This window comes from Typopeltis vanoorti, chromosome 5 (assembly GCF_054136105.1).
Source record: "Typopeltis vanoorti isolate ZY-2024b chromosome 5, IOZ_Tvanoo_1.0, whole genome shotgun sequence".
NCBI classification, from domain to species: Eukaryota; Metazoa; Arthropoda; class Arachnida; order Uropygi; family Thelyphonidae; genus Typopeltis; species Typopeltis vanoorti.
In genome coordinates this window covers 37,930,172-37,948,164 of record NC_143553.1, presented here as the reverse complement: position 1 = coordinate 37,948,164, position 17,993 = coordinate 37,930,172, and the positions used below count along the sequence as shown (strand labels likewise).

Below are 17,993 nucleotides of genomic sequence, written 5' to 3'. Positions count from 1 at the left end.
GACAGTGAATCAGTTTAAAGCATGGTTGGATAAGCATTGTGTGTAACAGTGTGCCTCCCACAATGAGTCTGCAACTCCATGGAGGTCAGATGTTGATAATAATAATAATAAGGAATTCAAACTCCCTCTGGTAATGTGTTTCTTAGACTACTCTAAAGCTTTTGAGTGTTTTCGGCATGTGAAACTGTGGCAAGTAATGAAAAGAACGGGTTTCCTCAACGCACTATCAGGTTAATAGCCAACTTGTATACTGGGAGCAAGAAACCACAGTAAGAACAGGTGTTGGATTGACTGATTGGCTATACAAGGATGTTTCTTTTCTCCTTACTTGTTTAGTATATATGCAGAGGACATCATGCATGAAGCACTGAATAAGCTCAAGACAGTTATTAGAATAGGTGGTAGATCTATTAGTAATCTGAGGTATATTGATGATACTGTACTCTTCTGTAATGACAAGGAAGAACTAAGACAAATTCTTGATAAAGTTAACAATATCAGTAATAACAAAGGACTTCAACTCAATCATTGACCTTTCTAGATGTTCACGGGTCACTCCATGTAAAAAATGTGGCTGCAGGCACTAGATCCTGTACTTAAATGAAATCCTAGAATAAAATTTACAGGAGAAATTTAAAACCACCACTGCTTACCATTTCTAGATACTTTCACCAGATAACCACAATGATGTCTTTCTTATGCACATCTTCATGATCTACAATAATCTCTCCTTATACACACTACCTTTCTCTAACATATTCCAAAAAATATATAGTATATCTTAATGAGTTTTAATTGTAATGTATCTACTCCTATAAAAATAGGACAATGATTTATCCTCCACCTGCACAACATACAGACCACAGCAAACTAGGAAAGTTTCTTAGACCATATCTGTCTTATCAAACCACACAAATCTGGCCTCTCACAACATGGAGTTGAAAACCCAAACTATAAGATCCAGTGGAAAAACACCAAACTTCGACATAGATCCTTATATAAACACGAGTGTTTATATAAAGAAAGTGCTGAAGCCCCTATGTCATAGACCCGATTTAAACCATAATGAAATTCTTACTATCTCAAAAGTTTGGGAAATTGTCATCCTTAATTGTGTAAAATAAATTTATGTATGTTATTTTATTTTAATTGATTTTTTATCAGATATTTTAATTTAATTTTATATCATGTTACTAGATGCATAGTGGAATTCCATTGTAAGTATGCACCCTAACTGTACGTTATTCCTAGTCTTGTTTGAAATTACTATACTGGTGATGTCCTAAGATACTTAGGACAAAATATTTACTCATTAAATAATTTAATGTACTGTGGTCATGTGTCTATGTTTAAGTTTTGAGTCCTCTAATGTTATACTACCTGCTGCTCCACTACAAGATATGTGCTGCACTTTTATTTCAACTGACACTCAAACCACTATCTTTCAAAGCTTTCCTCCACTATTCAAGTCTTTCTTCTACATCCTGTTCGGACTTTGTGCAAATCACCATATCAGCAAACAGCATTATCCAGGGTGATTCAGTTTTCTTACCATTTGTCAATACATCCAAAAGCATGACAAATAAGGAGCACAAAGCTGAAAACTAAATCATTAGGGAAAAAAAAAACAAATAATACCACAGAGCATGCATTCAGCCATGTTTTTTTTCTTTTTTTTTGTGGAAAAGACATTAGTGACTGTTGGAGAAGCTGAATTATAATGTGCAAGGGATCTAATTAGCGACTTCTAAACATTCTAGATGAGGCCTTGTTTTCTGATAAAGGAACCATGAGTAAGTAACCCCAATATATTCCTTAATTTGTCAAGAAAAAAAGTCTTCCTCTGAACAGGGATGTGGCGGTTTCTGAATTAGCTGTGTGATTTTTCATTGATATATGAGTCAGGTCAGACTTTCCTTCTCTTTCATGATCAACGCAGCATGTTCTTTGTTTTTTCTTAATTCAAAACAAATGCTTATCTGACCTGTGTACAATAGACCACAGGAAGATGGAAATCCTATAAACCCCTGAATGCTTATAAAAGGTAATACTGTCTTTCAGAGATCTGAAGAGGCTATATATTGTTTAGGTCAGCTTATATGCTACTGGAATGTTATCTTTGAGTAGGGCAGCAACCCTTGATGAAATGATTGACAATATATGAGATGTAAATTGAATTCCATGTACCAGATTTTGGAAGGAGCATTATTATTGTTATTACGTGACACCTCCAGGGAGTCCAAAGACTCATCGAGGGAGGGTACCTGCTCTACAACTCTGCCTCCACTACCTACAATGAACCACAACTACACCATTACCATCTACCACCCACCACCACTAGTATTTTCACAGACAATCACAAACATCCATGCCCACGGCAGGATTCAAACCCGCAAGCCTAGTGGCTGGAGAGCAGAAACGCTAACCACTCAGCCAGCAATTATCCGAGAATATTTGTTTGAGAGTGATTTTAGAGAATCCATTAAGAATAGGAAGATGGAGAGTGAGATTTTTCCTTAAATTCTGCCTTCTTTTTTATTAAAATAGAGAATGTCCACTTTTCTTTTTTTTTTAAGTGTGGTTATGCCTAGTTTTTGAGAAGGATGGTGAAGGGATGAAGGCAGTGTCCCATATGGATAAAAATGCAGAACAAAACGGTAGTCTGCCTTCATTCTTCAACTCTAACGTGAAATGCATATTAAGATGGAATGAATTAATAGAATGAACAAACTGCTGTAAAGTAGATTCATGCTTCCAAGCTCTGAATATGTCGTCAACATACCTCCACATGTAATTGGTTTTAGAGTAGTGCTGATCTAGAAAACATGCTAAAAAGTTTTCAATAAAGAGATTGGAAAAGGTTGGGGGAGAGGGGCCTGTCCAATGCTAATCCAAGCTGTTGCCTATAAAAACCATTGTTCCAATGAAAAATGTTAGACCAGAAGCAAGGTCAAATGGCTAGTGATATCCAGCGAGAAGAATTCTTTAATTCTGGCACTTCATTAATGGAAAAGCTGGTAAAAACTACATCCACACTAGCAAGGATGTTCAATGGCAAAATGTTGACAGTTTCTCAGTAAAATGGGCAGAATTCTTAATATACGGGTCAAAGCTCCTAATGTAACATGTAATAGTCCAGCAAGATGTTTAGATAACAAGTCAATGAGCTGATACCATCAACCAGTGGTTTCCAGTGGTTTAAGGACACAAATAAGTGTCCTTAAACACAAAAAAGTAGTTTGGACACAAGTTCTTAACAAACGAAACTATTTCTTTTCACCTATGGACCATGAAAAAATTACTGAGACATTAAGGATGCTGTGAATTGAGAAAGTTTGAAAACTTCTGCCATCAACGACTGGTCTTAAAGCAATGCCATTTTTGTGGATCTTAGGAAAACCATACGAGGGTGGTCTGAAAAGTTCTCGCCCTTGGCCATAGATGGCAACACTATCGGCAAGATTTCTTTTTTCTAAGTTGGTACATCTGTCATAAGCATCTATTGTGAAATTGCAAGTCATTCTATTATGTAGTTTGTTTTATACAGCTGTCTGAAGCAAAAGTGTTGTCTGTATCCCTTGAAATAGATAAAATTGAGTATTGTGCAGTTATAAAATTCTTTGTAAAAGAAGGTTTAACACCAAAAGAAATTCATTCGAAGTTCATAAAAATTTTATAGGCACTCTTCTCCTTCGTTTTCGACAATTAAGAAATGGGCTGTCGAGTTTAAACATGGCCGTACCAGCCTTGAAGATGATCCACGTGAAGCACATCCAAAAAGTGTAACAACACCAGAAATCATTGATCGAGTGCACGATATGGTATTGAATGCGAGTCAAAGTGCTGAGACTACAGGCATTTCAAAAGAATGTATTGGATATATTTTGTATGAAGAATTGCAAATGAAAAAACTTTGTGCAAGATGGGTGCCACGCTTGCTCACAACAGATCAAAAGCGCACTCACATGAAAATCTGTGAACAGTGCTTGGAGCGTTTTAACAAGAATAAAACTGATTTTGTGTGTTGATTTATTACTATGGATGAGACTTGGATTCACCATTACATACCAGAATCCAAACAGCAGTCAAAACAGTGGACAGAAGCCAGTTGTTCAGCGCCAAAGAAGACAAAGTCGGTTCCATCAGCAGGAAAGGTCATGGCATCGGTGTTTTGAGATGATAAAGGCATTTTGTTTATTAATTATCTTGAAAAGAGTAAAACAATAATCAGAGAATATTATTCCAATCTTTTAACCAGGCTACATGAAAAAATTCATGAGAAATGATCCGGTTTGCAGAAAAATAAAAAATTATCTTTCATCAGGACAATGCACATCTGCCCTATTCCCCAGATTTTGCTCCCTCTGACTTCTATCTCTTCCCAAAACTAAAAATCTTCCTCGCTGGTCAGCATTTTTCTTCAAATCAAGAGGTGATTGCAGCTGTAGAGGGGGTATTTTGCAGATCTTACTGAGAACCACTACAGGGATGGGATAATGGTGCTGGAGCATCACTGGAATAAATGTATTAGTCTTAAGGGAGATTAAGTTGAAAAATAAAAATAACTTTGAAATTATAAATTCATTTTTTCATTGTTAGGCCGAGAGCTTTTCAGCCCACCTTCGTATATATAGTCCAAATTGTAGGGATGAAGAGAAATCTTTCCCTTTCTAATCAGGTGGTAAATTCAGTGTGTTGTGGATTAATCAGTCTTTTTGTCTTTTTCGTATGCAGGATCATGGCTGAGAAGTAAATAAGTGGAGGAGTCAACTAGCATGAGAGAGATTTTTTAATTGTTTTTGGTGGTGTTCATAACTTACGTAGGATCAACGTTGCTAGTTCAGAGAAGCTGCTTCACGCTTTAAGACAGTGCTTCCCAAACTTATGGATGTGAAGGTCCCCCTTCGAAAAATTGAAATCTTTCATGGCCCCCATGGAAAAAAAATCGTAATACAGGCATATATTATTATAATATTTATTGTATTTAATATTCAATACAAAACATACACAGTGAATATCGCAAAAATCAAATGTAAATATTACATTTTTAACATCTCGCATAGACATTTGACATGGCACACTTAGTCTTAAAACATTTTAAATTTGTTTTCATTATTTCACCCCCCCCTCAACAAAACTAACGGCCCACAGTTTGGGAAGCACTGCTTTAAGAAACCAAAATATCATTATGACAAGGAAGATGTAACAACTGTTGTGGAAATAACTCGGAGACATGTTTTCTAGCTCAAACTACACTAAAACCTACTCTATTATGGAGGTATATTAATGACATAGTTTGGATGCATGTCTTATCTGCTTTATAATGGTTTCCTCATTTTCTCAATTTGTTCCATCTTAATATATAACTTTCCCATTAGGGTTTGGGAATGAAGCCGACGATTGTTGGATTGAAATGCTCATTTTCTTCAGCTGAATTCCAAAATACTTGAAACTGCATGACAACATTCACTATTTCTTAACGCTTTAAGCTTTTTTCGTATGCGAAACTTTAATTTCTTTTTTTGTAAAGTAAAATCAGTAAAATATTAGCAACAGATATACACGAGGGCGAGTTATATTCGAGTAAATACAATGGTAATCTAAAATGTTCGTGGTCTCCTCAGTTCTCTGAAGGACAGCATTCCCTCTTTTTTTTTTTTTTTTTTTTTTTTTTTTACAAGCATCTAGATGTTTATGAAGAAAAAAAAAAAAAAATAGATTAGCGATGTTGAACACTGAAGACAAAAAAAAAAGTCATTGGCCTCAAAAACCCAAGGCCTCAAACTGATGGGAAGATTCTATTTTTAGAATCAGCTATGAAACACTCCTGTAACCTCAATACACATTGACTGTATTCATTTGCGTAAGATCTGGGATATAATCATTGTAAGACCACATTTAGCTTGACTTCTTTTAACTGACTTTTTTTTATCTAACCCTTAGGGCCTTTTGATCATTTCTATTTCTGCAACAATCTGAGTGCTCTGTTTCTTACCACAGTTGTGCTCTTATGTTTTGAAGATGCTAGTTTCAAATCCATCAAAATATTAGCAATTCACTAAATTATTTTGTTCTTGTAAAGATGTTGACATTGTAAAGAACTATTATTAGGAATACAGTCTGTCTTCCAATATAACTTAATTTAATTACATCAGTGAGCTTTTTAATTCTACAATGAAACAATAGAATTCCTTAATTAATGAGGCTAAATAACAATCTGGGAGAAACCTCTTTAAATAAAAACTAGTCAATGAGCATAATCTATCTTCAAATATCAGCTACTGGATGGAAGCTCTGTTACTATTATATATGTGGCATACTGTACTCTGAATAACAAACCTGTAGGAAACTGCTATATTTAATAAAGTGAATATGTTTAGAAAAGTACTTCTTGCTTCCATTATGCCTCGTCAAACTATGCACAATTTCTTATGTTGAGCATTAAGGCAAAAATTAATCTAAAATCACTCAAACATTGCTTTACACTCTAAACAGGCAATGCATTCTTGCAGGTCTTATTCAACTTATATACATATGATTTACCGATAACTAGGTCAAAAAGATTTGCTTATGCTAATAATTCTGGTATCAAGACTTATAAGTTGGTTAGACATAACTGGTAATTAGTTTACGGAATTAACAACGCATATAAAGTATATTAATTAAAGGTAACTTTAATGAATAACTTCTATATTTCGGCAATGTCACATTGCCATCTTCAGGAACATAAAGATATGGTATGTGCACTCAGGAACTAACACAAAGCAAATGAGGAAGAAAGCAAGAAACTAATATTGTTCCTAAAGTCCTAATGGTACCCTCTTGTGGGCTAATTTGGTAGTCTTGGCAGTTGGGCTGAAGTTCTCATAATGAAAGTCTCCCAAATTTGGGGCAGTTTCATGCACCCAAATTTGTTGAGGTTAGAAACGTTTTTTAGAGCTGCTGAAGATTCTTTGAATAATCTTTCGTATTTAAACTTGCTGCGATGAATTATTTTTGTTTTCTTCCAACGAATTTTATGGTGGGTATCTAAGGCATGGTCTGCCAGCCCAGAGCGGTTGTACTGGTGAAACCAGATGTAGTCTTGGTGTGCTGAAATCCTGATATTTGTTGTTCTGCCTGTTTTGCCAAAGTACCACAATTTGCAGCTGTAAGGGACCTGGTATACACCAGGTAAGTCTAGGGGAAGTGGTTGGTCTTTGGTAGAGCGGATAAGGGATGCCAACTTTTTATATGGTTTGTAACAGGAAGTAAGGTCATATTTTTTGAGGATATTGGTTATTTTCTCAGAGGTGCCCTGGATGTACCCTGGATGTGCCCTGGACTTTAGGAACAATATTAGTTTCTTGCTTTCTTCCTCATTTGCTTTGTGTTAGTTCCTGAGTGCACATACCATATCTTTATGTTCCTGAAGATGGCAATGTGACATTGCCGAAATATAGAAGTTATTCATTAAAGTTACCTTTAATTAATATACTTTATATGCGTTGTTAATTCCGTAAACTAATTACCAGTTATGCTAATAATGATATAGCTCTCACCATCCAACACAACACAAGAGCATCGAAGTAACTGAAGATATTCTCACAAATGATCTTAGAACCATTGGGGAATACTTTTATAAATGGAGACTAACACCAAACCTCAATAAGACCAAGATTAGCTCTTTTCACCTAAACACCAAATTGGCAAATAGGAAACTTCAGGTCAGCTTTAACAACACAATGCTGCAGCACCAAGATTTCCCTAAATATCTGGGTGTTACCTTGGATAGAACACTACCTTTCAAAAGACATCTGGAGAATCTCTCTCTTTAAAGATTAGAACCCGTAATAACATCATACAAAAACTGTGTGGTTCTACGGGGGGGTTCTTCTGCTATTACACTGCGATACTCCACATTGACCTTAGTCGACTCTGCGGCAGAATATTGTTCGCCAGTATGGCTAAACAGTCCTCATATCAAGAAAATCGACATGCAAATAAATACAGCGATGAGGACAATAACAGGTTGTTTCAAATCCACTCCCATCTACTGACTTCCAATGCAATATTACACCACTGAACCTGCACAGATAAGAGTACAAAAAAATACAATAGGAGTACAATAAGAGTATCTAGCAAAAAGAGTACAAAAAAAAAAAAATAAACAACAATCCTCCTGTTGCCAATACATGAAGACCTTCCATATATAAATCGGCTTAAATCCCGACAGCCTCCACTAATACTGGCTGAAGAACTAGTAAATAGCAATTTCAATGTTAATTCAAAATGGCTAGCACCTTGTAAAGAAAAATCGTCACCAGACTTAAACAAGTATATACTTCCCAACCAAAATCCAAAAGGGATTGAGCTTCCACGTCATCTATGGAAAAGCCTAAATAGGATACACACAGGACATGGTATCTGTGCAGAAAGCTTACACAAATGGGGAAGATCACCTACACCCCCAATGCGACTGTGGGCCATAAACCAAACCATCTGGCACAGTGGGGGGACTGCAGCATAAGAGCCTATTCTGGTGACCTGAGAGACTTTTTGAGGCAGATCCTTCAGCTCTTGATTGGCTATCTGAACTAGACTTAAAATATTAGTGACTTTTTTTTTTACCTGATATTTGTATATGTGCATTACTTCTCATTTTTATTGTTCGCACAAATATGTATTTATATATTCTGATGTCATGTGTCTTTATTATGCCATATGCTAAATAAATAATTCTTGCAGGGAATTTTTGTTCAATCATAATTTACAAATGCAAGCATAAACAAGTTAAGCAATTTTAAATTTTAACAGTACTATCAGAATATGTTTTCAACTTGGGACGCATTTTTCTGAATTCTAAGAAGTGCCATCTTTTTTTAACATGAACACAGTATTAATTGTAAAACAATCAAATTATTTCAACAAAGTACTAAACGAGTAGTGTAGTTGTTCCAAAAATCATATCTATTTCATCATTAGCTATTTTATTCTCCTAATCAACATCTTCCACATTGAAATCCCTACTTTGCTTTTCTCTATCACAAGTAACAAGCTGTAATATTATTGTTACTTCCTTTAATATGATAACACTCCCAAACCCAGACATACAACCACCATGCATATTATATGTCCATTTGCATGGTGGTTGTATGTTCCATTATGTCCAATGTAAAATAATCCCTCTTTCACAGTATACTGAAACCCCACACATGGACAGAGAAAAATGTTCCCATCATTTCCACTTCTCAACAATATCAAAAACTAACCAATAGCACCTACAGTCTTTGTTCTAATGAGGGATCCCTTGCAGCAGAACTCAGCCATGAATATCACATTCCTACCTAATGGCTACAGTTCCTAGAGAATCAAAGAATCGAATAAAATAAAAAGGTCACAAACTGGGGCAGTTTGTGACCTTCTCTGCACAAGTATTTTTGTACTGCTATTGAAATCCTGTATATCTGAAGAACATCTGAAAAATAGCCAGAATTTTTTAAAAATACAACCTCTGCATGCCCTTCAAGTCTCACTTGAAACTGGCTACCTTTTCATTCCTAATAGTGTTACCTGAATCTGATGAGATATCTATCCCAATGGCTTTAACAGGCCTTTAAGGCCCACAACCTTCCAAGCATGCTTGGATTTCGTAACCGAAATACGAGGATAGAATGGTCACTCCTATGCCTCAAGGTATTCTTGGCTGTATCCCTGTGTGTTCACGGGGCCGGTTTGCCTGTTTGCGGGATGAAAAACACCAGATAAACTGGCGGAAAAAACCCTACTGCCCGCGCCCAAGACCGGCTAACTTGGCTATGGCTGAGGAAGATCCTTCAGCTCCTCACGTCTCCGACGGGAATCGAACCTAGGACACTCCTTCCCCAGGCATATGGTTGCAAAGCGCAAAGCCACTAGGCTAACCGCGCGGACATCTGATGAGATATGCCTTAACAAAATCATTGTAAAGATGCAATCTACATCAACTAACTGAACTCATTTTTAGTGGTGTAACCATATCCTGAAGAAAAGGCAGTTTCTAGCTATGGTCACAAGATATAATTATAACTGTGCATGTATATTCTCTTTTGTACAATATGAAAACTACATTTTTATATATGCACACTATAAGTTAATTAGGTTAAGAATTATATTAATAAAAATAAAATCAAGCATATAAAAAAAAAAAAAAACTAACACGAAGAATAATGCTCAAACACTATTAGCTGTTGTAATATAATTTTTGTTTCAAGCAAAGACTATAGACATTTCTTACCTCCTATTCCATTCCACAAGTAAAGTCCTAGAATACCTGTAACCACTTCTACCGGTGTTACTACAGTGTTAATGATAGCAAAAATGGCGCTTACCAATGCAAAAAGCATAGCGAGAGCAACACATAAAACTGTGAAGAGCCACAAACCAAAAGTCAGCAATGTTGGATTCTTGGTTATTTCCTGTTGAACTTTAAAAAAAAAAAAAAAATATATATATATATATATATATATATATATAATAAATAAATGAATTAAGTAAAGATTGGTTTCACAGAGAACCAGTCCAATTTATATACTTTGCATCAAATTTTCATAGTTTTAACTAATGTTTTACAGAAATATGTGGTAGACACAATAACTTAGTAAAATCAGTTTAACACATATAAATGAAATTAGAATTAATTAACAACCCTATATATTTTACTCACTGTAACATGTAATTCTCGTAGAAAGGCTTATACATGATTATTAATTAACTTAAGGAATTCACAACATATACTAGAATATAAATTAAATTAAACTTTAATATATATTTCTAATAATTCGGCAACGTCACGTTGCCATCTTTGAAGGAACTTAAAATAAAGACACATGTACAAAAGGCACTACACACAGTAAATGAGGACGAAGCGAGGAAGCAACTGTTTCTCCTAAAAGTCCTGATGGTGCCCCCTAGCGGGCTATGTAGGTATTCTTGGCCATTGGACTGAAGGTCTCCTGATATACGTCTCCCAAATCTGGGGCAGTCTCATGCGACCAAATTTGTTGAGGTTTAACATGTTTCTTAGGGCTGAGGCTGATTCCATCAAAAGTCTTTCAAATTTTAAATTGCTACAGCATATTATTGTGGCTTTCTTCCACCGTATTCTGTGGCGTGTATCCAGACCATGGTCTGCAAAACCAGAGTGGCTATACTGGTGAAAAGGGATGTAGTCCTTGTGTTCTGAAATTCTGATATTTGCTGTCCTGCCTGTTTGGTCATAGTAGGAGAGCTTACAGCTGCAAGGGACCTGGTACACACCAGGTAGGTCTTTAGTGCAGCGGATAAGGGATGCCAATTTTCTATATGGTTCTGTAACAAGAGGTCAAGTCGTGTTTTTTTAAGATTTTGGTAATTTTTTCTGAGGTGCCTCGGATGTAGGGAATGGTGATGGATTTAGAGTAATCCTTGTTGTGAAGGGGAGGAGGGTTGTGGTTTATTGGTTTCAATATTTTTTGGATTTTTTTTTTTTTTGGGGGGTGGGGGTCCATTGACTGAGAAAGTGTTGAGGATGTGATTTAGCTCGGTGGTTATGGCATTGTCATTTGAACAGATTAATTTAGCCCTGTTGTATAGTGTCTTAATAACTCCATATTGTTGTGTGTAGGGGGGGGGGTGAATGTATCTGCCTGTAAGAGTGGGTTTTCTATAAACTGAGAAAACCAAGGTTCCATCAGGCTGGCGGGTGACTAGTGTGTCTAGGAAAGGGAGGCTGATGTTTTCCTCTTTTTTCCAGGGTGAACTTGATTCTGGGGTGTTGGTTGTTTAAGTGTGTTAAGAAGGAGAGGAGTGTATCAGAGCCATGTGGCCAAATAACGAACACTTTATCAACATAGCGAAACCATATGGTTGGTTTTTGTGGGGCAGAGTTTAAGGCTTTCTCTTCAAAACTCTCCATAAAGAAGTTGGCCAAGGGTGGGGAGAGTGGTGAACCATGACTGTTCCTTTATATTTGTTTGTAGAATTTTCCCTGCCAAACGAAATAGCCTGAGTTCATAGTGAACTGAAATAGGACTGAGATATCAGGAGGAAATTTAGCTTGGATTAGCTCTAAGATTTCCTTAAGTGGGACATTTGTGAATAAAGAGGAGACGTCAAAACAGACCATTATGTCAGTATGTTGGAATGTAAGGTATCCCATGCTGGCTTTGAAGTGGGCTGAGTTTTTTTTTTATGTGTTATGTTGCCAGTATAGTGTGTGAGCGCTTTGGCCAAATGTTTAGCTAATTTGTATGTGGAGGAATCAATATGGGGCATAATGGCCCATTTTCTTTATGTATTTTTGGGAGTCCATATAGACGATAGTGGTGGTATAGAGTTGAACGGTTTTAATTTGTTAGTAACTTCTACAGGCCATGAAGTGACCTTCTTACAGAGCCTATGGAGTTTTCTGATTTGTGAGTTGGTGGGATTGTATTCAATAGGGAGGCAAGTAGCCCGATCTAATAATAGAGCATTAAGCTTACCTGTGTGGTCCGTTTGGTTGAGTCTACGGTAGAGTTTCCCTCTCCTTTGGTGATTACTAATTCTTTGTTTTTCTTCATTTCCTGCAGAGCTTTATATTCACTATTGGATATGTTGGTTTTTGGTGGTCTTGCTTTGGTGAGAACACAAGCTACATCCAGTCTAATATTGTTGGTCATGTGGTTTGGAAGATGGCGGATCCCGCGTTCAGTCTGGATCATTATATCCTCAGCCAGTATTTTTCTGGGAGCAATGGCAAAGTTGTGGCCACGTGAGCAATGAGTGCTGCAGGCTTCAGAGTAACTGAAGAAAGGTTGACTAAAGTGTTGGTAGTAAGTTTTGGTTTGGAGGTAGAGTTCTTTTTTAATTTCTCAAATTTCTTGAGATGTCGACCCCATATTTTCTCAAATTCTTTATCTGCCGCAGTGCACGAGACGTCATATAAAATTGACCAAAGCTCATGATTTAACGTGTTGGAAAGCTCTTCTTCAAGTGCCCGAATAGCTTTGTTTGCTTCAGCTAGGAGAACGCGAGTGGCGGCAATTTGTTCCCATAGCAGAGCGTAGCTGCTGCGGTTATAAATTCGGAAAGCCTTTTGTGAAAAGAAACGGTGCTTAAATTTCACACAATTTGGGATTACCTGATTATCCCAGCAGCATTTTAGGAAGGTCAGACGATTCAGTTGTCTTGATAACTTCAGCTTCATTTTACCGTACTGGCGGGCCTTGCGTGCAATGGAATCTCCGTGGATGATAGTAATTCTCGTAGATAGGCTTATTTGTTGGTTATACATGAGTATTAATTAACTTAAGGAATTCACAACATATACTAGAATATAAATTAAATTAAACTATAATAAATATTTCCAATATTTCGGCGTCACGTTGCCATCTTCAAAGGAACTTAAAATAAATACATATGCAGCAGGCACTACACACAGTAAATGAGGACGAAGTGAGGAAGCTATTGTTTCTCCTAAAAGTTCTCATGGTGCCCTCTAGTGAGCTATGTAGGTATTCTTGGCCGTTGGGCTGAAGGTCTCCCAAATCTGGGGCAGTCTCATGCAACCAAATTTGTTGAGGTTTGGCATGATTCTTAGGGTTGAGGCTGATTCCATGAAAAGTCTTTCAAATTTGAACTTGCTACAGTGTATTATTGTGACTTTCTTCCACCGTATTCTGTGGCGTGTATCCAGAGTATGGTCTGCAAGACCAGAGTGGCTATACTGGTGGAAACAGATGTAGTCCTTGTGTTCTGAAATCCTGATATTCGCAGTCCTGGCTGTTTGGCCAAAGTAGGACAGCTTACAGCTGCAAGGGACCTGGTATACACCAGGTAGGTCTAGGGGAAAGTGGTTGGTCTTTAGTGGAGCAGATAAGGGATGCCAATTTTCTAACATGAGCATCATTCTGGGAGAGAGCAAAATATGTGATTACAGTATTCAAAATATGAACACAAGAATGAGTCAAACAGCAGTACGTTTCCATATGTCTTGATTGACGCTGAGTGAAATGGAGAGAACAATATTAAAAGTTCTAGAGAACCAGGTTTAGTTGTGTAATTCAAAATTAATTTCAAAAATACAAAAATAAAAAAAATAATAAGCTGAACAATTTATGGTGATTACTTCCAAACTTGGAGAAAGGCATGCAGTTTGTTTGATTAAGATTAGAATCACGACATCAAATTTAAATCTACTGTATTGCAAAACCTTTGTCTGCTCCCATTGAACCCATATCTGGCATCAATGGTATAAGAAGCAAGGCCTGAATTCTCCGATTCTAGAAATCTTATGTAAATAGCAAAGTTGACAAGAATAATCAATGGTGGCTCGTGGCTTGAAATCGTGGGGGTGCTGCAACTTTCGAAATATACCTACACACTGTAAGTACAGTGTATACGTGTTTGGATAAAATATCAAAATTATGGTAAAAATTTTTTTTAAAATTAAACATGAAAAAAAATATTGTTTATTAATGATAAAATTATACGGTTTGGTATAATTCAAAATTACTTAAAAATAAAATATATTCTTGTTTTAAGTTAAGGGGATAAAAACTTCTTATATCAACCTCGCCAGAAACAAATAGCCGTTTGGCTTCTCATATTCTTGTTTTGTTTCATGAAAAAATATTGTTTATTATATATAAAATTATACAATTTAGTATAATTCAAAATTACTTAAAAATAAAATCCATTCCATTAATTGTAATTAAATGGATTGATTTACAATTTTTTGGACATTACAATTAAATCCTTTAATTGTAATGTCCAAATATTTAAACAGAAACAGTAAACACAACAAGCACTACGAACACACTACTACTGGCGCAAACTGCATATAAACAACAATGGAACTGTGTGACGGACAGTTCCACATTACGCTAATAGCTCGCATCTCACTATGACATGCATGTTTGCGTGCATAGCAATATGACACAGTGGTAAACATAGTGCTGCTATGTTTACCACAGTGTCATATTGCTATGCCCTCCTAAGTGCTACAAGATTATTTTTATTATTTTTTATACAAAATAAGAGAATTATTATTATTACGGGCAGCCAAGGAGTCCTTAGACTTTGAGGGCAGCCCAACATCATGTCAAGAACAACTATTCAACATTCACACAGTATCTATCATACTTCACCTTGAACTCATTTACAGTCATGGCACCCACAACAGACTTTGGCAGCTTATTCCACTCACTTACCACTCTCCAAGTAAAAAACCTATTTCTAACACCCTTGCTAACCACACTCTTACCAAGCTTCCATGGATGGCCCCTAGTCCTCCCACTACCAGCCCTATTCTCAAAAATATCTTCTGAATTAATCTTATAGAAACCCTTCAGTAATTTGAATGTCTCAATCATATCACCCCTTTTTCGCCTATCAACCAATTTCTGCAGCCCACAAATCTTCAACCTTTTCTCATAAGGTTCATTCCACAGTCCTGCTATTATCTTGGTCACTCATCTCTGGATCTTCTCCGCCTCCTCCCCATCGAGAAGAAACCCTGGCGCCCATATCTGGGCACAGTAATCTAGATGGGGTCTTATCAAGGCTCGATACAGAGGAACAATAACTTGTTTGTCTCTGTTTGTTAAAGTATTTTTCAGCAACCAAGTGATTTGATGAGCTGATTTGGCCACTTCTGCAATGTGCCCCCTAAACTTCAACTCCCTATCCACCAACACTCCCAAATCCCTAGCCTCATCAATCTCCTGGGGTATGGTTCCACCAATTTGATATACTGATGCTAATCTTTTCACCCCAAAATGTATAACCTTACACTTTGCCACATTAAATTGACATCCATTTTCTTTAGCCCAGTCCTCCAAACTATCCAAATCATCTTGCAAAATTTTGACATCCTGTGCACTCAATTGTATAGGATTGTTGATGATAAAATTGAATATTACAAGCCAATATAAATAAATTAAGAAATATATTTATATATCAAGAAAAATTGGGGTGCTGCAGTTCTGCAGTGCCTATGCATGAGCCGCCACTGAATAACATAGGGAAAATTTATCCTTAGTAGTTGATAGGAAAGAAGATAATTTTCATGCTGGGTTGAAAGTAGAGAGAATCTTGGGTCTTTCTTTCTTCATGTGGTTCCCACCCATGAGAGAGAATTTTTTTAAAAAATTACAGTACAAATGTATTATAGGGTCAAGGATTTTTTAAATTAAATTTAAAGTCACTTCAAGGCCTCCAATGAGCAAGGTAGAAAGTTTCACACCAGGATGATGAAATTCATCTCTCAGCTCAAGACGACCATAAACATTCATGCCAACAGTGGGGATCAAATACGCAGCCTGTTGGCAAAGGGTAGATATGCTAACCACTCAGCCAACCAGGCTGGTAGAAGTCTAGAATTCTTTTTCTTGTTCAGAAGTTCCTTTAAGGTAGGATATGGAAATCTTAACATTGGATTATGGTCTGGCTGAGGGATGCTGATTATTTTCTGAATGGTGGTTTCTTTGTATCTATTAGACAACTTGATCCTTATTTTTTTCCTTCATGCTTACATGGTGATTGGAATACATTATCAAAAATTATTGAGACAACTACTGTGTTCAAGCAAACTTTAGTTTAATATAAACCAAAACGAACATTCAACAATTTGACCGCCATGTCAAGGTCATCATATGGAACATACACATATATATATATATACAAAGAAACAAGCTGAAATACAATCTACATGGTTTGCCAAAGTTACTGACCAACCATTACAACAATTATTGGCCTGACCTCTGGTGAGGAAAGAAAAAAAAAATCCTTTACTACATCAAAGCTAGAGTCATATTATTATTATCATCTATTAGGTTACAAAATTAAATTGGGCTGGAGAGCAACATGTTCGTTTATATATATATATATATATATATATATATATATCAGAATGATCATTGACTCTGTTAACATACATAGTTTTATGAAAAAATTGAATGACTAGAACCGAGATTTAATTAAAAAGGTTTTAATATAAACACACTACTAGTTTCGGCCTGTAACAGCCTTCTTCAGGTGACATTATAAAAAAAAAAAAACACTAAACATTGAGGGTTAAAAGACTATGAACAACATAGACAGTCTTTATACATAATTAGCATGAAAACGTTGTAGTTGAAGCTGTTCTTTCATTTGTTGCATTGTTGAGAGAGTGTGTGCTTGCTGCATCACGTGAACGCCAGTACATGATTACAGCTGAATGACTATCTGGGAGGTTGTAGCTTAAGTTGTTATTTAGATGAACAGGATTGAAGATGATTTCTCTCGATTCCACAATTTTTCTCTCTATTTCGTCACTGCAACGGAAGATGTTTGTATATTTTTCCCAGCAGACTTTGTAACTTTGGTTATCATCATTAGGATTAGCCGAGAAAAGGATATGACTTGATAATGCACTCGCTCGCTGTCTCTTGTAAGTAATGTCTCTCATGTGTTCTTCCATACGCATTTCGACAGATTTGTCTGTCTGCCCGAAATAAGGAATATCGCAGTCACATAATATTTTATATACGCCAGGGTATTTGAGTTGATGATGACAAGGTTTTGGGTGGCTAATTAAGGAACGGATCTTTGGAAGTGGAGTGAACAAGGTTCTGATATTGTATTTTTTTAGAACTTTTGCTAATTTATGTGAAACAGTACTTATGTAAGGAATAGATATATTGCTTTTGAATCTATTTGTTTCTTCTGAGTGATGTCTAGGAGGATTAAGAAGGAATTTGTTAATGATTTTCTTGGAATATCCATTAACTTCGAAAGAAGTTTTCAGATGGTTTATTTCTGTATGCAGTTCATTTGGATCATCAAGAAGAGAACGGGCTGTATGTCCCAAGGTGGAAATTATTCCAAGCTTATGAGGAGGGAAATGATGGGACTGACTGTGAAGATATCTGTTGGTATGTGTGGGTTTTCTATATATCGATATTTTTAGTTTACCAGAAGAGCGAGTCAGTTTGACATCAAGAAAAGGCAAGGAATTATCTGTTTCAAGC

At 36.3% G+C, this 17,993-nt stretch overlaps 1 protein-coding gene across 1 annotated transcript in view; it reads right to left on the bottom strand.

Moving 5' to 3' along the window:
• The window catches only part of LOC150106323 (clarin-2-like), a 71,088-nt gene that overhangs the window by 32,751 nt on the left and 20,344 nt on the right, over positions 1-17,993 (bottom strand). Inside the window, exon 2 of the mRNA XM_090392359.1 lies at positions 10,256-10,444. Within this exon, the coding sequence (XP_090248485.1) occupies positions 10,256-10,444 (189 nt within the window). The remainder of the gene's footprint in view (positions 1-10,255; positions 10,445-17,993) is intronic.